At 20.9% G+C, this 23,101-nt stretch overlaps 1 protein-coding gene across 1 annotated transcript; it reads right to left on the bottom strand.

The window, feature by feature from the left end:
• Positions 1 to 7,276: 7,276 nt before the first annotated feature.
• Positions 7,277 to 20,951, bottom strand: LOC122512522 (protein spaetzle 5-like). The gene is made up of 7 exons (XM_043628411.1): positions 20,517 to 20,951; positions 18,205 to 18,362; positions 11,083 to 11,172; positions 10,466 to 10,609; positions 10,108 to 10,263; positions 8,532 to 8,783; positions 7,277 to 7,558 (listed from the first exon to the last, which is right to left on the bottom strand). Exons 1-7 carry the CDS (start codon positions 20,547 to 20,549, stop codon positions 7,387 to 7,389), a joined length of 1,005 nt encoding a protein of 334 aa, XP_043484346.1. The 5' UTR covers positions 20,550 to 20,951; the 3' UTR covers positions 7,277 to 7,386.
• Positions 20,952 to 23,101: the final 2,150 nt, after the last annotated feature.

The raw sequence follows: 23,101 nt of genomic DNA, 5'->3' as shown, positions 1-23,101 counted from the left end.
ACAGGTTTGTATAGATTTTTTTGGATATCGGAATGGATTCTGATTTTGTGGCGCTGAACACAATACAAATTTCCAAAATAATCAAAAATGGTAGAATTTTGAGAAAAGTGGGGGTAAAGACCTAAAAAAAGTGTTTTAAGACATTTTCAAAATATTTTTTCTGTTGAACTTGATAGACCAGTGAGTACCACGAGGTCTTAAAGTTAAATTTATTAAGTTCACTTCAAGACCCAAATGCGCCAAACTAAAAAAAGAAAATTTTTAAAAAAATGGGGGTAAAGACCCCGAAAAAAAAATTTTTGCCAATTTTTGATATTGGTGTGGTTTTTTATGTATTTTTATCTGCTGAACGCGATGCTGGGTTCTAAGATTGAGAATTATGTCAGGATTTTGAGAAAAGTGGAGGTAAACATCCAAAAAACGATTTTTTCCCCAGTTGGCCACTTTTTTCAAAATTCTGACGTTTTCGACAATTTTAGAATCTGGAATCGCGTTCAGCGGACAAAAATACATTGAAATTCACTACGATATTAAAAATAAAATACCATGCAAGCTTGTGTTTTTCAATCAAATTTCTAAATTTTTATTTTTGTAAAAAGTGGGGGTTAGAAATACAAAAATAAAATTTGTCGGTTATTTTTGACATTTTAACATTGGTATATTTTTGGATGTATTTTTTGTCCAAAAATTGCGTATCACGTCATGATTTAAGAAAAGTAGAGATAAACACCCAAAAAAACGTATATTAGGGTCTTTTCCCCCACTTTTTTCAAAATTCCAACGTTTTCGACAACTTTTGGACCTGGAATCGTGTTCAGCCGCCGAAAATACATGGAAATTCACTACAATATCCAAATAAAAAATACCATGCATGCTTGTGTTTTTAATACAAATTTTAAACTTATTTTTTAATTTTTGAAAAAAGTGGGGGTAAAGAATCCAAAAAAAACTTTTTTCCACTATTATCGATATGGGAGTCGTTTTCAATGTATTTTTGATCGCTGAATACGATGCCGAGTGTAAAAATTACCTAGAACGTCAGGATTGTGAGTAAAGTGAAAAAATATACATAAAAGTACGTGATTTTCGAGTTTATTCCCACTTTTCTCAAAATACAAACTTGCTAAAATTTTTTGTAATTCAGGATTGTGTTCATAGGACAAAAATACATCGAAATTCATTAAGATATTAAAAATAAAAAAACACGAAGGCTAACGTTATTAATTAATGATTATCATAAATAAATTATTAAAAATTATAATAAATAAATTTATGAACAAATCCAATTTTTTAATTGTTAATTTTCAATTAAATATATAAGAATAGAGTGAAAAAAATTATTTTTTCGAAAATAAAAAATAGTATAATTAAAGGCATAAAAAAAAGAAAAATAAAAAGCTTGTTACTTGAAAAATTCAGAGTAGAGTCCTTCTAAAAATCCTTGAGCTTTTGCAAGCTCCTCGAGACTACAACTTCCAGGATAATTGCGTAGGCAGGTACACGCGTTCACAAATACAAAGTCGTTTGGCCTATTAGTTTGACGAGGAGTAAAAAATATCCGAGGGCTCTATACGCATATACATATAGTGCTTTCTCTCTCTCTCATTCTCACTGTATTTTTTTTATCCTTTCCACTGCAAGCTCTTTAGGGTGCACCATGCACGCATATAATGGGAAACCCTTCAAGTAGCTTCAGTGCAGGGTGCAATGTCACTTTTGCCCCTTCCTCACTCCACACCCTATTCCCTCTTTTCCTCATACAAATTTCTTCTGTATTTCTCTTTTACTCTCCAATTCTTTTTTTCCTTTTTTTTATCTTTTGTCCCAACTTTTTTTTTATTCTCATCTTCATTTCTTTATCATATTTTTTTTCTTCTCTCCTTTTTTTATATCTTTTCATCTCACTTAAGGTTTTTGTACTGTATTTTTCGTTTTTTGTGCTTTATCTTTATATTTCTATACTTTATTCAAATTTTCAAATTGTTTCAAAATTTGTCAAATTTATGTACGAAGAATTATTTTATTAATATTTTTGCTTAAAATAATTGACTTTTTCGCAAGTGGTAATGTTTTTGCTTTAAATAATAGACTTTCTCGCAAGTGGTAATGTTTTTGCTTCAAATAATAGACTTTCTCGCAAGTGGTAATATTTTTGCCTAAAATAATTGACTTTCTCGCAAGTGGTAATATTTTTGCCTAAAATAATTGATTTTCTCACAAGTGGTAATATTTTAGACTCAAATTATAGACTTTCCCGCTAGTGGTACAGTTTTTGCCTAAAATAATTGACTTTCTCGCAAGTAGTAATGTTTTAGACTCAATTAGTAGACTTTCTCGCTAGTGGTAATTTTTTAAATAGACTTTCTCGCAAGTGGTAATGTTTCCACATTTATTGTAGATTTTTTCGCAAGTGGCAATGTTTCCACCCCTTATTGTAGATTTTCCCGCAAGTGGTAACGGTTTTGCCTCAAATTATAGACTTTCTCGCAAGTGGTAATGTTTTTGCTTCAAATTATAGACTTTCTCACTAGAGGTAATTTTTTAAATAGACTTTCTCGCAAGTGGTAATGTTTTTGCTTCAAATTATAGACTTTCTCACTAGAGGTAATTTTTTTAATAGACTTTCTCGCTAGTGGTAATGTTTTCACCCCTACCTTAGATTTTCTCGCTAGTGTCTATTTATTAAATAGACATTTTCGCTATATTCCATAATGATAACTGTAATTTAAAAAACTTTTTTAAAAGAAAAATATCTTCTTTACCGACTGCTGGACAGGTAAATTTCCTTTTTACCAACAGTCGGTAAAACAGTGATGAAAAAATGAAAAATCGTATTAAATCAAAATAATCATTAGAACATCAATAATAAAATGTTTAAAGTTATCTTTTTTTCCAAACTAAATGTTTATAGTTAATTTTTATTTTTCCTTAATTATTCAAAAAATTTTCTTCCGTTTGATCTTTTTCTAATTTTTCTCCGGCTCTCCTCTCTCTCTCTTTCTCTCTCGCTCTTTTAATTCCCTCTCGGTCGTTTGCTTTAGTTCTTAGGCATACGCGGGTAGTTGTACGTGCCTAGAAATCCACCCCTTTACTTTTTTTTACCCTCCAGCAGGTGGGGGTGGATCGCTTGAGTGAATACGACACGTACATATAAGTGCACGTTCCACAGGGGTGCACCGAGAATTTACAGAACTTTACTTATGCGTGTATATACATATGTATGCCTATATATATTTTTTCAGAAACAAAAACAGTATTTTGGAAAGGGGTAAGAAAGTTGAAATAGACTTTTGAAAAAAATAAACAAAATAAATAGTAAGAAAATTAAAAAATATCTTCTTTTTTTATTTTATTTTTTATTGTTATTATTATTATTATTATTATTATTATTATTATTATTATTATTCATTATTATTTTTATTTATCATTTTTTTATTTATTATCATTATTTTTATTTATTATTATTATTTTTATTATTAATACTATTGTTAATTAATATTGTATACTTAAAAAAATGAAAAAATAAATTCAATACTTCAAAATTCCCGCATTTAAATTCAATGCCAGAGGGCGCCATTGACTTTCTCACAAGTGGTAATATTTGAACGTTAAATTATAGTAATATTTGGAAAAGTAATAATATTTTTAATAAAATAATAACAATTTAAAAATTTAATATTTAAAAAATCCCGCCTTAGAATTAATTGACAGAGGGCACCGTTGACTTTCTCACAAGCGGTGGTATTTTTACGTTAAATTACAGTAATATTATGAAAAGTTATTGCAATTTTACAATTTTCCTTAATAAAACTGTAGAAAAAACAATTTTCAACTACTACAAACATTAATTCATAGTTATTATATAATAATTATTATTATAAATTAATAATTATTAAATTCGACTAAAAGGCAAACAAATTTTTCGTTAATTCAAATTAGTGAGCGAATTTTTACTCTATAGTAAAATTTATACTTAACAAAACGAGAAAAAATAAATTGAAAATTTGAAAAATCCCGCCTTTAAAATCATTGCCAGAGGGCGCCGTTGACTTTCTCACAAGCGGTGGTATTTTTACGTTAAATTACAGGAATATTAGGAAAATTATTAATATTATTATTTAAATAATAATAATAATTAATAATAATAATAATAATAATATTAATAATAATAATAATAATAATATTAATAATATTAATAATAATAATAATAATAATAATAATAGGATTAAAAAAATTAAACAATAATAAATTAAATATTTTGAAACTAAATAATTTTTTTTCTTTGTACAGTTTGTTTCAACTGAAAAATACTTATTCAATCTTTTCTTCATCTAAGTCAATCTTACGTAATTCAGGAAGAATTCGATCGGTTTTTGTTGTATACGCGTGGCTGAAATTGAGAGAGAGAGAAAGAGAAAAAAAATAGTGAGTGAGAAGGAGAAGGAAAAAAAAGAGTGTGGTAGGGTGAACTGATGAGGAGGTGAGGTGGGAGAGAGGGGGAGGGGGGAAAAGAGATTTTTAAGGGTGGAAAAGGTGATCGGCGCGTAAAGAGACGAGAATAGGGTGAGTTTGCTTCGATGCGTAAAAGTGCGTGATACTCGCACGTGCCTGACCTCTTGCATCAAGACATCCTCTCCTCCCCCCTCTCCTTCCTTGTTCTCACGACTCCCCCATCATTGACCCCTTATCCCCCCACCTCCAATATTCTTGTTCATTTCTTTTCGCTAACATATAGAAATTTTTTTTTTTAACTTTTCCCTCCCCTCTCCCCCTTTCCATTTTTTGTCACCCTTTTTTTAATATCCATATTTTTCTCCATCATTTCTTTTCTCCCCCTTTCTCCCCTCCCCCCCTACTTCCTTCAAACTCCTTTCTATCCTTATTTTTGTAAAATTCAAGTCTTTTATTATTTCACGCACTCGAGATTTTATATTTTTCCGCGTTCCTGTATTATAAAAGAAATTTAGAAGAAAAAAAAATTATCAATTGAAAAAAAAAATTTAAAGTGGAAATTTTTTTATCGAAAAAAAAATAAAACAAAGATAAAATATTAAATATTTTTCTTTCGTTCTAATAATTATTTTTCATTATTAATTTCTTTTAATTCTTATAAGAGTTTAAAAATAATAAAAGAAAAAAATCTTTTTCTGTTTATCTCATTTTTTTACCGTAAATTTCTTCTTTCTTTTAATTAATTTATTTATATTTCCTTTGTTTCTTTTATTTTATTGATATTTTATTTATTTAATTTTTTTTCTGTTCGTTTCAATTGTTTGTATTTTTTTTGTATTTTTTTTATTTATTTATTTTTTTTATTATTTCTTTTAATTTATTCATTTGTATTTTTTTTATTTTTTTTTATAATTTATTTATTTAAGTATCTATTTAACAAAAAATTAACTTTACAAAAAGTAGAATTATAAATTTTTTTTTAAATTTTAAATTGAAGACAAAATGTTAACAAAATTAAAAAAAAACATTAAATGCAAAAATTAAAATAAACAAATAAAATTTGTAAAAGAAATGAAAAAATATGAAATTAAAAAAAAATAGAATTTAAAAAGGTAAAAATAAAAGAAAAAATGAAATAATAAGAATTAAAATATTTGAAATTTAAAAATTCAAAAAAGAATTGATAAATTCAAAAATTTGAGTTAAAGAAATTAATACTAATAAAATTTTTTAACAAATTAAAATTCCGAGAAGAAAAATGAAGAAAAAATAAAAAAACATGAAATAAAAAAAAGTAAAAAAAAAAATAAAATAAAAAAAATAAAAATATAGAATTAAAATAATTAAAATTCAAAAAAATTTAAGAACATTTAAAAATTCAAAAATTTTAATGAAAGAAATAAATAAGAATGAAATTTTAAAAATTGAAATTTAAAGAAGTAAAATTAAAAAATGAAAATTATTAAAATATTTGAATTGGTGGCTCAAAGTTTAAAATTTAAAAAGGTAGTGCCATCTATCCAAACAGTGAAGTACTTTACACACTTCGAATTTACTGATAAAGTAGGAAGTACAGTCTCTGTAGGAAAAAAAATTTTCTGTTTTAATTTTAAAAAACAATCTTACACATTTTTATTTATAATATACAATAATAATTCTTATAAATTACACATCTTAATAATTACACATTCATTCTTAATCAGCCTATCACAGTTTTTTTTTCAATTACTATATTCTAAAATACAAATCGAAAATTATAAACATTATAAAGTACGAATATTAATAAAGAAACTTAAACAATATCAAATATTTTTTAAATGATAGCTGTAATATTAAAAAAAAATTAAATTAAATTAAATAAAAAAATTAATTGGAATTATTTAAAAAATAATTTGTAAAATAAATTTTTTTACAAATATTTTTTTCATTTTGACTAAATAAAAAAATTAATTACAATTAATTTCTAAAAAGATAACACAAAAAATTAATTAAAATCAATTATTAAAAAAAATTAATTAAAAAATTAATTGAAATTAATTTTTCATCAGCGTAAATAAGAAATTAATTAAAATAAATTTTTTAGAAAAATTAAACATAGAATTGATTGAAATTAGTTTTTAAAAAGAGGAAATATTAAATTAATAAGAATTAATTTTTTTTTAAATTAAATAAAAAATTGATTGGAATTATTTTTTAAAAAGCAAAAATAATAAATTAATTGAGCTGCCGGATCAAAGAAGGGCACATAACCAATGTAATTCAAATGGGTTATGTGCCCTTCTTTGATCCGGCAGCTCAATTATTAGAATAAATTTAAATAAAAAATGAATTGAAATTATTTAAAGAATAATTTGTAAAATGAATTTTTTTACAATAATTTTCATTTTGACTAAATGAAAAATTTATGATAATTAATTTCTAAAAAGATAAAATAAGAAATTAATTAAAATTAATTTTTCAAAAAAAATTTAATTAAAAATTAATTGAAAATAATTTTTTTTTTAATTAAAAATTAATTGAAAATAACTTTTTAATTTTTTTAAATTAAAAATTAATTGAAAATAAGAAATAAATTAAAATCAATTTTTAAAGAATTAAATAAAAAACTTAAATTTAATCAATGGAAAAAGAAAAATAAAAGAAATTAAAAATATAAATTTAAATTAATTTTCGAAAAAATTTATCAAGTAATTTTTTTATACTTTTTAAATTTTCTATATTTAAAAAAAAATTTTTTTTAATTTGTTTAAATTATCATTTTAATTTATTAATTTAAAAAAAATGAACCTGTCAAAAATTTTTAAAACGAAATATACGTGAAAAATTAATTACTTGCCGCTAGTTGGATGAAAAATGAATGAGAACAAAAAAAGGAAAAAAAAGAGCAGCGTGACAAAAAAAACAGCCTTTCATTAAAAGCAAAAAAAAAAGAATTTAAAATTCTGCCACTACTTGACACATGCAACCGTGTGGAAACCAAAAAATATCCGTGTATAAACGATCGCCACTTCCCTCAAGAGCGACGAGTCTTTTTTGCACGTATTGTTGCGCACATCTGCTCGTGTAACCAATTGGAAGTGTACATAATTCATTACACGTATCGGTTCTGAAATCATTTCATTTTCCTCTTTAGAAAAATTATACCAAATAAAGCGAAAAAAATGTTCGACCACAATAGAAAAAAATTTTGCGTGCTTTGTAGACTGTTTTCTGGTTTTTAGTGAGGTTATGTTGCTTTTTCCAAGAAAAACGATCTATCACGCAAGCGCACATATTTGGCGCGCCAAATTTAAATTTACAATTTCATAAAATGTTAGTTTTTAGTTATTTGCCAAACTAATAACAATTTATTAATTATTGATGTGTTAATTTATTAATAATTTATTAATATTTTCATTTATTGGTAATTTATTTATATTTTATAAAATTTAATGTAAAAAAAACGAAAAAGTAAATTTGAATATTTAAAAAAGCCCGCGCTATCATTAACTGCCAGAGGGCGCTATTGACTTTCTCGCTAGTGGTAAAGTTTTTGACCTCAAATTATAGTAATTATAAGAAAAATAATAATATTAATAGTAACTAATAATAATATTATTATTTCTACTATTGTTACTATTTTTACTATTATTATTCCTTGCTGTTGGGCTTTTCGCGTAAAAAAATAAAATTAAATAAATTCAAAATTATTTTTAGTTATAATTAATAGTCATTGATAGTTAATTTTCTTATTCTTATTATTATTATTTAATATTAATTAACAATTATTATTTAATGTTAATTAACAATTATTATTTAATATTAATTAACAATTATTATTATTACTAATTTTATTGTTACTGTAAATCAAAAAAATTATAATTAATTAAAACTATAATAATAATAATATGAAAAAGTAACAATAAATAAAAAATGGCAAAAACTTCATAAAATAGATTTAATTTTTTTTCATTATTTTTTATTTATTTATTATTTATTTATTATTTATTTATTATTTATTCATTATTTATTTATTATTTATGAGGTTATTTATTTATTTATTATTTATTTATTATGTTAATATTTTTTTTATTACTCACTCGCAAACTTCGCTTCTGATAATTTGTGAATGCTTTTTCGTGATTTCTTCGGTATTAACAATGTACATCCAATTCCCCTGATTATTGAGTGCGGCTCGTGGATAAACAAATTTTGTTGTTGTCGGGCAAATTGAAATTGCATTACTGTCTTGTCTTTTTTTGCGTTCAACATTTTTTTTGTTGACAAATTCCAAAAGGGGATTTTTACGACGTGTCCGTGACAATAGATCCATATCATTTTCACGTGTGAATCTTCAATTTTTTTTTTTTTTTTTTTTTTGAAAGAAAAAAATAGAAATAAATTAACAAAATTGTTATTCAAAAAAAAAAAAATTACACTTTTCTCAATATCCGGACGTGCTGGTCAATTTTGACACCGGGGATTGTGTTCAGAAGGTAAAAATACATTGAAAATGACTCCCATATTGAAAATGAAGAAAAATTTTTTTTTTATTTCTTACCTCCACTTTTTTCAAAAATCGATTTTTTTTGTCTTACACAAGCTTGATCTATTAGTGTATGATTCAAGGTTTAATATAAGACCTTGTGGAAGTCAGTTAAGAAAGAAAAATACTGAAAATTCTCGAAAACACAATTTTTGGAATTTTTACCCCTACTTTTTTCAAAATCTTAATTTTTTTTTTTTTTTGGTTTTACGTACATGGAACTTGAAGAACATGTTTCAAGATAGTACGTCAAAGAGCATGTCAGAAACTATCTAGCACGTCAGGTTAAAGAGAAAAAATATCTTAAAAACACCCCCAAAAACACTTTTTTTACCCCCACTTTTTTCAAAATTTCGACAATTTTAGGATTTGGAATCGTGTTCAGCGGATAAAAATAACACCGGAAATTAATACGATATCTCAAAGGAAAAACCATGCAAGCTTGTGCTTTTAATTCAAATTTCTAAATTTTTTTTTATTTTTGGAAAAGTTGGGGTAAGAAATGAAAAAAAAATTTTCGACTACTTTTGATATTGGGAGTGATTTTCAATATATTTTCGTCCTCTGATCACAATTCCGAGTTCCAAAATTGCGTATTACGTCCGAATTTTGAAAAAAGTGGAAGTAAACCTCCTAAGAAAGCACTTTTTGAAGTCTTTACCCCCACTTTTTTCAAAATCTTGACGTGGTTGGACATTTTTGTAAACTGGAATCGTATTCAGCGGACAAAAAAGCATTCGAATCTATACTTCGTTATCCAAAATAAAAAAATAATTTAAATTTAAATTTCTCAAAATTATTCTTTAATTTTTGAAAAAAGTGGGGGTAGAAACTCCAAAAATGGTGTTTTTGAGTATTTTCACTATTTTTCTTTAAACTGATGTGCTAAAGACTTCCGTAAAGTTTAAAATTTGAACCTTAAATCGTACACAAAGAGACCAACATGCGTAAGACCAAAAAAATAGCCATTTTTGAAAAAAGTGGGGGTAAAACCAAAAAAATTTTGTTTTTCCTTATTTTTGATATGGGAGTCGTTTTCAATGTATTTTTGGTCGCTGAATACAATGCCGAGTGCCAAAATTGACTAAAACGTCAGTATTTTGAGAAAAGTGCATAAATACCGCACTTACCTATTTATCCAGAAACTTTGACTTAAATTCAGTGGATCTAAAGGCTGATAATATTTGTTTGACATAATTTCGGATTTTTGTCGAAATTGTTGACGATTTTCCGTAAAAGTGGTGGGGAGTATGAACGGATTTCTATTGGGTTCGGTCTGGTGTGTTCTGGAAATTATTTTTATTTGCGGTTAAGAGAAATTGTTTCTTTTTATTATTATTATTATTATTATTATTATTATTATTTAATTTTTAAAAATTATTTTCGATTTTAAAAAATCCAAAAAAATCGTAAAAAGGAAAAAAATTAATAATTCAAAATAGCGGGAAAAAATTAATGGTGGTAGAATAATTTAATTTTAATACCAACCTTGTTTGAAAAGTAGAATTAAACGGCGTTCCATAAACTAAGGCTGGTTGACGAAATTGATGTTCCTTTAATAAGGGTAAATTTTGCGAGAAACCTTGAGACGGTCTATTATATTCATAACCTCGATTATAATTTGGTACTTTCCTTAAAAATGGAATAATAATTATTAAAAATTTTTTAAATATTAAAAAATTATTACCAAACTTATAAAAACTAAATACGATATAACTTTTTCTCTTTCAATTAAATTCTTTAAATTTCTAATATTTAATTTTAAAAATAAATTTTTAAATATGTTTCTAGATAAATTTTATATATTTAAAAAAAGAAAGTAAAATAAATTATAAAAACAAATTTAAAAATTTTTTTTAAATAAATTAATGTTAAAAAATGTGCGAAAAATTATTATATATATATTTAAAATAAAATGAAAATGAAATAAAATTAAAAAAAAGGAAAACATTTATAATTAAAAAATTAAAATAAAATAAAAATTAAAAAATTATAAATAAATTGAAAAAAATAAGAAGACGTTGAGAACAGAGAGAAAAAATATTTAAAAGATAAAAAATAATATAAAAAAAAGGTGGAAATAAAATTTATTAATGTGTACAAACCTATAGGAATTGAAATCATCTGATGATTCATCTTTGAGAATAGTTTTGAAATCGAACGTGCATTTTTCGACGAGAAAATTTATAAGCTGCCTGGAAAATAAATATAGATTTAAAAATTAACAAAAGAAGATTAGAAAGCGAATATTTATAATTATATTATTTTGTAATATATCAAATATTTTATACATTCAGAAAGTAATAAGCGACTTGTTAAAGGAGATCAATATGTCGACAATAATTATTATAAATAGACACTTCTAAATCTATTATGTCTTCATTTCATCACGATATGTCAATAACTAAATTTTTTTTTTTTCTTGTCTTAAAAGCAAAATTCTTTCATTTAAATAATTTTTTATTTTAATGAGATTCTTTTGTATAAAGAAAATATAAATATTTTTATTCTATATAAATTATTTTGAGAGTTAATTAATATTTAGAGTTAACAAAAGAAAAAATAAAGAAAAAAAAATTTAATGTTTGAAAAATCCCGCCTTTGAATTAATTGCCAGAGGGCGCCACTGACTTTCTCACAAGTGGTGGTATTTTTAGGTAAAATTATAGACTTTCTCGCAAGTGGTAACTTTTTACGACAAACTATGACAATAATAACAAATAATAACAAATAATGACAAATAATAACAAATAATAACAAATAATGACAAATAATAACAAATAATAACAAATAATGACAAATAATAACAAATAATAACAAATAATAACAAATAATGACAAATAATAACAAATAATAACAAATAATAACAAATAATAACAAATAATGACAAATAATAACAAATAATGATAATATGAATAGCAAAAAAAATAAAAATTGTAACAATAATAAAAAAAATATTTTTAAAAAATAATAATACCTAAATAATAATTTTTTTTTCAATCCTTATAAAACGACAATCGACTGTCGTCGATTTGAGATCATAAAATATTATTACATATAAAAAAAGGTACGCAATAAACTGAAAAGTGTTGCCAAGATTTGAAAATTGGTGCCGGTCCTAAAAAAAACTTTCACCTGAATGTATATAGAGAAGACGTGAGCTAGAAAAGTTCGAATGTTTAATTCATGGCCCACGTCTTAAACACAATTTCTTCGTATTTCAGTTTACTTGGAAAGATTCCCAATAAAAATAATAAAAATAATAATAATAATGATAATAATGATAAAAATAATAAATATAATAATAATAAAAAGAAAAAAAAATTTTAACTATATTTTTGACTAATTAAAAGAATGTCAAATATTTAAAAAAAAAATTAAGAGACAAAATTTGTATTTTTAGAAAATTTTTCTTGATTGTTTTGTAAAACTTTAAAGAAATAAATTTTTTCTTGTAAAATTAAAATTAATTTTTGTAAAATCTGAAATAACATTTTTATGGCAGAAACTATTTTATGGTATTTTTTGGTAAAAAAAATTAAAATAACATTTTTTTGTTAAAAATTAAATCAACATTTTTTTGTTCTAAATAAAAATAACATTTTTTTGGTCTGAATAAAAATAACATTTTTTCGGTTTAAATAAAAATACCTAACATTTTTTTGGTAATAACAAAAAAAACAGTTTTTGGTGAAAACAAAAATAACATAGGTATGGTTTATAATGGGGAAAATAATATTTTTTTTGGTGAAAATCAAAATAACTTTTTTTGGTCTGAATAAAAATAACATTTTTTTGGTAAAAATAATAAATATTTTTTTGTAATACATAATTGCAATAACATTATTTTTGGTAACAATGAAAATAACATTCTTATGGTAAAAATTAATATTAATCAATAGAAAAAATCAAAAATAACATTTTTTGGTCTGCATAAAAATAATATTTTTTCGGTCTAAATAAAAACATTTCTTTCGTAAAAGCAGAAAATAACATTTTTTAGTAAAAACAAAAATATCATTTTGATAATGGCGAAAATAACATTTTTTGGTCAAAACAAAAATAGCATTTTAATAATGGCGAAAATAACATTTTTTTGGTGAAAATTGTAAAAAAAAAATTTTTCTGTAGTTAAAATAACATTTTTTTGGATAGAATTAAAAGCAAAATTAAAATAATACGTTTTTAGTATAAATTAAAGTAACATTATTTTAATGAGAATTAATATTAATCAATTGAATAAAAATAACAATAACATTTTTTGGACTGAATAAAAATAACATTTTTTTTAATAGCGAAAGTAAGATTCTTTTGGTGTACATAAAATAACATTTTTTTGTAATAGCAAAAATATAATTTTTCTTGTGAAAATTAAAATAACATTCTTTTTATCATAATTATAATAACATTAGTTTTGATAAAAATTAAACAACATTTTTTTGGGAAAAATTTTTAAAAATTTCGTTTAATTCGTTAAAATAACATTTTTTATATAAAAATAAAATAACACATTTTTGGTAAAAATTGAAATAACATTTTTTTGTAATAATTGCAATAACATTATTTTAGGTAAAAAAATAAAATAACATTCGTTTGGTAAAAATGAATATTAAATAAATTATAAAATTTTTTTGTATATAATTGAAAACAAAATTAACATATCACATTTTCGGTAAAAATTGAAATAACATATTTTTGTAATAATTACAATTACATTACTTTCGGTAAAAATTAAAATAACATTCTTTTAATGAAAATTAATATTAATCAATTGAAAAAAAATAACCATAACTTTTTTTGATAGAAAACAAAAATAATATTTTTTTGGTAAAAACAAGAATAATATTTTTTTAATAGCGAAAATAACATTTTTTTTAATAACGAAAATAACATTTTTTTGGTGTAAATTAAAATAACATTTTTTTTATAATAGCAAAAATAAAATTTTTTTGATAAAAATTAAAAAAAAAATTTTTTAATAGTTAAAATAACATTTTTTTGATATAAAAATTAAAATAAAATTAAAATAACACATTTTTGGTAAAAATTGAAATAACATTTTTTTTGTAATAATTGCAATAACATTATTTTAAGTAAAAATTAAATTAACATTCTGTTAGGAAAAATGAATATTAATTAATTAAAAAAAAAAAATAAAAATAAAATTTTTTTCGTTAAAAATTAATTAGAAAAAAAATTGCTTTTAAAAAACAATTTCAATTTCAGGTTTTTTTAAGGAAGAGGGGGAGGGTGGTATCTATTTTGACCTCAATAAAAAAGTGACATTGACAAAGCGAAATTCCAAGGTCTCTAACGGAGTAAAATATAATTATTGCAGACTTGGAGCATGACCGACTGAAGGCCATGGTCATTGGACCATAATCATGTATTTCTAGTTTTTTATGTAACGGTTATCCAGTTCTTAATCGATTGATTGATCGTGTACGACTACCGAATACACACGCGAAGAAAATATAGAAATCTTTAAAAAAAATCAATAAATCATTTTCTTCTTTTTTTTTGCAATTTAAAAGGAACCGTTTTTAGTAAAAATGAGAAAAATAACCAAAAAAAAAATGAATTTTCAAAAAAAAGTTTTTTAATTTTTACTTGTAATTAGAATTTTTCTACTTTGAAATTTGACTATTTTTATACTATTTAAAGTTTTTTTTTGGTATAAATACTAATTGTTAGTATTTTTTTTTACTATATTCGAACTATTTATAACTATATAGGCATTATTTTAAGTTTTTTTTTAGTAAAAGTTACTTTTTTTAATGCAGTCAAAATATTTTTTGTTTCTTACTATATTTTAAAGGTAGTATTTATTATTTTTTACTACATATTTTTGAATAAATATTTGTAGTTATTTTTTTACTATATTGATCTATTTCCATAGTGGTAAAAATGTTACTTTTTTGGTTATAGTTTTTTTTTCAAATTTTCGTTGTAGTCAAAATGTGACTCTTTGTTGTAGTAAAAAAAGTAACTTTTCGTTGTATTAAAAATTTGACTATTGAAATAATTATTATTATTTATTATTATTATTATTATTTTTTTTTTATTATTTATTTATTTTTTTTTTATTTCTATTTGAATTTTTTTCTTTTTTTTTCGTTAGTCATTTGACTTTTTGTTGTAGTAAAAAATGTAACTTTTCGTTGTAGTCAAAATTTGACTTTTCATGATAGTCAAAATGTAAATTTTCGTTGTAGTAATTTGACTTTTTGTTATAGTCAAAATGTAACTTATCGTTATAGTCAAAAATGTAACTTTTCGTTGTAGTCAAAATGTAAATTTTTGTACTAGTCAAATTTTGACTTTTTATTATAATTAAAATTTAAGTTTTTGTTGTAGACATTTGAATTTTTGTTATAGTTAAAATTTGACTTTTCGTTGTAGTCAAAATATAAATTTGTGTACTAGTCAAAATTCGACTTTTCGTTTTAATCAAAATGTAAATTTTCGTTGTAGTCAAAATGTAACTTATCGTTGTAGTCAAAATAAAACTTATCATTGTAGTCAAAATTTGACTTTTCGTTATAGTCAAAATGTAACTTATCATTGTAGTCAAAATTTGACTTTTCGTTTTAATCAAAATGTAAATTTTCGTTGTAGTCAAAATTTGATTTCTTTATAGTCAAAATGTAACTTTTGAAATTTTAAAACATTTATAACTTTGACCTTTGAAAATTTAACTAATAACAAATTTAACTACGAAAAGGTACTAATGTTAGTTTACTATAAAATATTGATAAATATTTAAAGTTCTAGTAATACTTGTAGTAAAATATAAGATAACTATTTACAGTTGTAGTAAAAAATATCATTATTTTAAGTACAGGAAATTTTTGTACTAAAAATGGTATTATAAAAGATACATTTTGTCGGAAAAGTATCAAATTTGACTATAATTCGCATTCATAGTAAAAAATTTTAACCGCACTACCGTATAAAACTAGTTTGTGAGAGATCAGATTGAAATAATTTCTCGTTAAAGTTGAGAAAAAAATATTATATAGAAAGAAAAATCATCATTCAAAAGAAGTTAGAGTGGGGTTAGTGGGCAGAGGGGGGTGAATATAAAAGAATATAAAACAATCCTTTATAATATAATAATCTTCCATATACACTGGAGACTCACGAGGTTATCTTGATTATAATATATACAATGTTGCATTACACTAACCTGTCAAGAATGATGCAAAAAGATAAAAAAAAAAAAAATAAAAAAAAGCAAATTTACTTTTTAGGTCAAATTTTAATTTATTTAAATTTTTTTGAAAAAAAATGTGAATTTTCATTTGTGTAAGAATGTTTAAATTAAATAAATAAATTAAAATTCAATATTAACAATTGTTGTATTCCGGTTTCTTTAATAATTTTAATAAAAAATTTTGAAAATAATTGAATTTTATGAATAATTTCTTTTAAGTTTTTAAAATAATCGTGTTTGTTAATCATTGAAATTGAACATTTTATTATTGAATTTTATTTAAAACAATAATTGAAATAATTGAAAATTAATTGAATTGTTTTGAAAAATATTATTAAAATTTTAAAAAACTGAATTCTTTCATTAAATTTGATTAAAATTTTATTAAAAATAATTTAATTCTTGCAAATAATTTTACTATTTTATAAATAAAATTCATTTGTTACATAGGATTAATAAAAATTTTAGAAAATAATTTAATTTTTTCGAAATATTTTATAACGAATTTTAAGAAAAAAATTTAATTCTTTCTTGAAATTTTTTTTTGAAAATAAATAAATTTTATTTAAAAAAAAATAATTGAAATAATTGAAAATAATTGAAAATAATTAAATTTTTTTGAAAAATATTATTAAAATTTGAAAGAAAATTGAATTCTTTCATGAAATTTGATTAAAATTTTATTAAAAATAATTGAATTTTTGCAAATAATTTTATTATTTATAAATAAAATCGAATTGTTACGAAGGATTTATAAAAATTTTGGAAAATAATTTAATTTTTTCGAAATATTTTATAACGAATTTTAAGTAAAAAAATTTAATTCTTTCTTTAAATTTTTTTTGAAAACAAATAAATTTTATTTAAAACAATAATTGAAATAATTGAAAATAATTGAATTTTTTTGAAAAATATTATTAAAATTTAAAAGAAAATTGAATTCTTTCATGAAATTTGATTAAAATTTTATTAAAAATAATTGAATTTTTGCAAATAATTTTATTATTTATAAATAAAATTGAATTGTTACGAAGGATTTATAAAAATTTTGGAAAATAATTGAATTTTTTCGAAATATTTTATAACGAATTTTAAGAAAAAAATTTAATTCTTTCTTGAAATTTTTTTTTTTTTTTGAAAATAAATGAATTTTATTTAAAACAATAATTGAAATAATTGAAAATAATTGAATTTTTTTGAAAAATATTATTAAAATTTAAAAGAAAATTGAATTCTTTCATGAAATTTGATTAAAATTTTATTAAAAATAATTGAATTTTTGCAAATAATTTTATTATTTATAAATAAAATTGAATTGTTACGAAGGATTTATAAAAATTTTGGAAAATAATTTAATTTTTTCGAAATATTTTATAACGAATTTTAAGTAAAAAAGTTGAATTCTTTCTTGAAATTTTTTTTTTTGAAAATAATTGAATTTTTAATAGTAATTCGCAAATTTTCACAATTTTTGCAAAGATTTTACTAGTTTAAAAAATAATTGAATTATTTCGAAAGACTTCTTAAAATTTTTAGAAAATCATTGAATTCTTTTGAAAAATATTATTAAAATTTTTATATTAAAAATTGAATTCTTTCATAAAATTTTATTAAAATTTTGTTAAAAATAATTGAATTTTTGCAAATTACTATTTATAAATAAAATTGAATTCTTACGAAGAATGTTTATTATAAAAATAAAGTTATTTATAAAAATAATTATGAATTCTTGTGAAGAATTTTATTAAAATTTTTGAAATTAATAAATAAGAATAATTAATTAATTAATAAATTAGTGAATAATTGAATTTTTTTGAAGTTTAAATCTGATATTATTCAAAAATTCATATTTGAATATAAAAAATTTTGTAATTTGCATAATAATAATAATAAATTAAATATCACAATATTTGCTAGTTATATAAATTATAAAGTAAAAGAATAAAAAAACAAAAAATTAATAAGTTTTTAAACAAAAAATTAATATTTTTTATAAAAAAAATTTTCTTACTGTGGATAGTGATCTAAATTTTCGCAAAATGTTTGTCCTGGTTGCGCGCAATGTGGAGTATTGCCCGGAGCAGCCGGTAGAAATGGTTCGTAAATTGGTGGTCCCAAGGGACAACCATAATCTGTACATCCCTCACATTCAATACTTAGTAGACTTATCTGTAAGAAAATAATTTTTCTTTTACTTTATTCTTTACAATTTTTTTTTTATTACTTTACAATTCTTCAAATTTACTTAAATTATTTTTTTAAACTTAGATAATTTAAATTAAATTAAAAATAATAATAATAATAATAATAAAATAATAATTAAAAAAGTTTTTGGAGTTTAATTTTAATTTAATTTTAATTTAATCTATATGTTTTAAATCCTATTTTTTGTTATTACTATTTTTGAAATTCGCGCGCCGATTTTTTTGCTGTATTTTAATGAGGTTATGTCGTTTTACCAAGAAACGCGATCTACCACGCAAGCGCACATGTTTAGTGCGCCAAATTAAAATTTTTATTTGCGTAAAATGTTACTTTTATTTGTAATAAATTAATAACAATTTGACTCATATATTTCTAAATAAATAATATTATTAATAATCTATTAAGAATTTATTTATATTTAATATAAATTAATAAAAGCGGAATAGATTATTAATAGCAATATAAAAAATCAAGAAAATTTACAATCCTCCAAATCAAAAATTTTAACTTGGAGTCTTGATAATTTTCTTGATATTTTATAATATATTTTATCGAGTGATTAATTTTATTCTACTATTGATTATTAATATTATTATTAATTTTACTATTTTTATTAATATTTTTATTTTAAGTACATTAAAAATTAAATTCATGCACAAAAAAATCAAAGTTTCTTTTTTTTCGCATTAATATATACGAAAAAAAACGTGAATTCTTTTATTCTGTTAAACTACAATAGCAAATTTAAATTGTATAGAGATTGTGATTTTTTTTGACCTGGTGTTTCTCTATATAAAGAAAAAGAAAAAAAAAATTTTTTTTTAATGCCTATATAATGACGTATAGGTTTGACTTTATTAAGAGTCTGCCCATTGAATAAAGCCATTATTTATTCTAGTAGTTGAGATTATAAAAGGTACTTTCACGACGTGCTGTCAATTTTAAATCTTCCCAAAATTTTATAATATGATGATAAGTCTTAGATTTAACAAATCAGTCAAAGAGAAATCATCCATTAAATTCGTTTTTATCTTTTTGTGGCTTGGTGAGGGGGAGAGAGGGGTGAGGGGAATTTTTTTCATTTTCAAATTCTTTGCCTCATATTTTTTTAAACAAAATTTTCTTTTTTAAAAAAAGGAATTTATATTTTCAAAATTTTTATAATTTTTCATTTTTAAATTATTATTACTATTATTATTATTATTATTATTATTATTATTATTATTATTATTATTATTATTATTATTATTATTATTATTATTATTATTATTATTTAATTCAGTAATTGTTTTTTTTTCTGCTAATTACCAAACAAAAATTACAAAATTTACAGAATTACAAATTTCAAGGGTCAATATTTTTGTTTTATTCATTTTTTTATATATATTTTTATTTTATTTCATTTAAATTTTAAAAAATATGAATATTATTGTTCGAAAATTTATATTACTATCATTATTATTATTATAATGATTTTTATAATGATCATTATTATATTAATATTATTATTTAATATCTGTTTGTAGATTTTTTTATTTATAATAAAAATTTAAAAAAATATTTAAAGTAAATAAAATAAATAATAATAATAATAATAATAATAATTAATTGTAATGTAAAATAAATAATAAATGAATAAAACATTGTAGGCTTTCGCATTGTTTATTAATTATGTACTTTTTGTTAAAACTATTTTTTAATAATATTTTGTAATAAAAATAAAAAATTAATTTTTTGTTAAAGATTATTTAACTAATTTTTTGTTATTATAATAAATAAACTATTTCTTTATTATTATTATTATTATTATTATTATTATTATTATTATTATTATTATATAATATTATTATTTGTTGCTGTTTGTTTGTTATTATTATTATTGTTTATATTATAATAATATATAAGTACCTATATAAAATCTTTTTTATTGAAATAAATTTTATTGAAATAAAAAAAAAAAATTAAATATAAAAATAAAAATATAAAAAAATATGTTCTTATTATATTCGTTATAATTATAGTTAATGTTGTTATTATAATGAAAATTATTTTATACAATTTATTATTATGAATATATTATTATTACAATTATTAAAAAATACCATTTTCGAGACTCACCGTTAAAATAAAACTAGTAAATGATACAAACATCTTAGAAATTGCATTCAGACTTCTGTGTGTCTATTAGAAAAAAAAAATACGGCAAACAATCACTGTTAATTATATAAAATGTCCCACGCTCCCAAAGAGAGTTGGGTTCAAATACTCGAGTATGAATGAAATTAAACATCCACTTTTATAATACTCTCCCAAGTTACTTGCAAGTTTAGAAAAGCAACTTTTTTTTCTTTATCTTTCATTTAATTTCGTAATAAATCTTTTTATATAAAAAAAAAAAAAATTTTATCAATTTAAAATTTTTGAACTTTTTTAAACTTTAAAAAAATGTTAGCGAATCACGTGTATATTGAAATATAAAGGTTAGAGAATTTGAAAGTAAACTTTATTTTTTTTTGGCAGACGTTGCCTGGTCCCGGGTCCGAAACGATTTGCAACAAGACGACTTGTGGTTGGACAAATCAAGTGCACAAGTTCTCCAATCTAATATTCTTAGGGTGGGGTTATATGGACTTTTATAAGCACTTTCACTGGGCATCAAAACCGTATAAGCTATATATATATATGTATATATGTGAGATGACCCATCATGATGATGATTCGATCAAAGAAATTCTCTACTTCCGGGGCTTTTCCTCTCGGAAGTTAATTTTAATATTTTTTTTATATTATTTTTCTCTTCGCTAATTTTATTTTATATCTAACTAATTATAATGAATGAATTAATTAATTAACTGTTTATTAATAATTTAAATTTAATTATATATTTGAAAATAAATTATTTACCAAAATATTTTATTTACTATTCAATCTAAGTTTTTATTTTATATTATTTAATATATTCTTAATAAGTATAATTAATTGTAGTTTCCTTCGCTTGGATTTATAGAAGTGTTTATTTAATCTCATTTTATAATTTTAGAAGTATTCATTTATAAGTAAATTTTATTATTTTTAAAATTTTTAAAAAAGTATTGTTTTAAAACTTTAACAAAAATTATTTTTATATTTAAAGAAAATAGATTAATTTAAGGAATAATAAGTATTATATGATTTAAGTTCACAAACAATTTTTCTTCTTAATTTTTAAAAATAAATTTTCTTTTTAAATAATTTAAAATTTTTAAATTCTTCTCAGAAATTTAATTATTTTCAAAAATTTTAATAAACTTTTTGGCAAAATTTCAATTATTTTAAAAATTTTTCCTGCTTAATTCAATGATTTTCAATATATCTACTATATATGTATGTAAATAAAATTTTCCAAAAGAATTCAATTATTTAAAAAAAATTTTAACAAAATTCCTTTAATTTAACAAAATTCTATAAAAATCAATTATTTTCACATTTTTTTTTATAAATTTCTTCGCAATAATTCAATTATTCAATCTTCATAAATAATAAAATTCTTTTTAGGAATTCAATTGTTTTCATTAATAATAAAACTCATTATTGCAGAATTTCAATTACTTTTCATATTACAATTTTACAGGAATTGCTCAAAAAATGTAATTATTCTTAAAAATTTTCTAAAAATTAAAAGCATTATAGAGCGTGATTTTTTAGAAATAATTAAATTTTTAAAAGGTTTCAAATTAAAATCTTTGAAAATCTGAATTTTTCATATTTTTAACTAAAACAATTCTGTAGAATTAATTTTTTTGAAAAAGTTAAATTGAATTTTTTTTTAAAAATTATTTAAAGTTTCTTATATCTTCTAATATATATGTTTAATTGAAGAATTTCCGAATAATTGAAATTTCGTAAAATTGAATGAATTTGAAAATGAATTTGAAAATTCACAAAGAACTTTTTTAAAACTTATTAAAAATAATACATTTATAGAATAATTTTAGATAAGAACACTAAAAAAAGGAATTTTGGAGAAGATACGAATTATTGCAGAAATTTAATTCTTTTTAATACAATTTTAATCGAATTCCTCGAAAAATATAATTATTATTAAAAATTTTATTAAAATTCGAATTTTATTATATTTATTATTGATTTTTAGAAGAATTTTTAATTAATTTTCTAGAATTTTTAACTAAAATAAATTATAATCAAAACTTTAATAATTTCTCAAATTATTTAAATATAATTCAATATTATTTTCAATACAATTTTTATAAAATTTTTCAAAAGAATTTAATTATTTTAAAAAAATTTAATAATATTTTTTAATAAGAAATCAATTACTATTTGAATACAATTTTAACTGATTTCCTAAAAAGAATTTTAATTTTCTTCACAAGAATTCAATTATTTGCAAAAATTAATAAAATTATTCACAGCAATTCAATTATTTCTAAAAATAATAATATTCTTCTAAGGAATTAAATTATTTTTAAAAAATACTAAAATTCTTCATAGGAATTCAATTATTTTAAAAATTTATTAAAATTATTCGCAGAAATTCAATTATGTTTAAAATTTTTTTTATATTCTCGGCAAAATTTCAATTATCTTTAGAAATAATAAAATTCTTCAAAATTCAATTATTTACAAAAATTTTAATAAAATTCTTTAAAATTCAATTATTTACAAAAATTTTAATTAAATTCTTGGCAAAATTTCAATTATTT

The sequence above is a fragment of the Leptopilina heterotoma genome, unplaced genomic scaffold (assembly GCF_015476425.1).
Source record: "Leptopilina heterotoma isolate Lh14 unplaced genomic scaffold, ASM1547642v1 Lhet_123, whole genome shotgun sequence".
Lineage (NCBI taxonomy): Eukaryota > Metazoa > Arthropoda > Insecta > Hymenoptera > Figitidae > Leptopilina > Leptopilina heterotoma.
The sequence above is the reverse complement of the archived record's forward strand: the minus strand, read 5'-3'. Positions and strand labels throughout refer to the sequence as shown.

Bases quoted from the DNA above. Each gene is read 5' to 3' on its own strand.
- LOC122512522 (XM_043628411.1), bottom strand. From the start codon at position 20,549: ATGTTTGTATCATTTACTAGTTTTATTTTAACG. The intron at 18,363-20,516 runs GTGAGTCTCGAA...ATTTTCTTACAG, and splicing joins TTACTAGTTTTATTTTAACG to ATAAGTCTACTAAGTATTGA. The intron at 10,610-11,082 runs GTTTGTACACAT...TCCATTTTTAAG, and splicing joins GATGATTTCAATTCCTATAG to GAAAGTACCAAATTATAATC.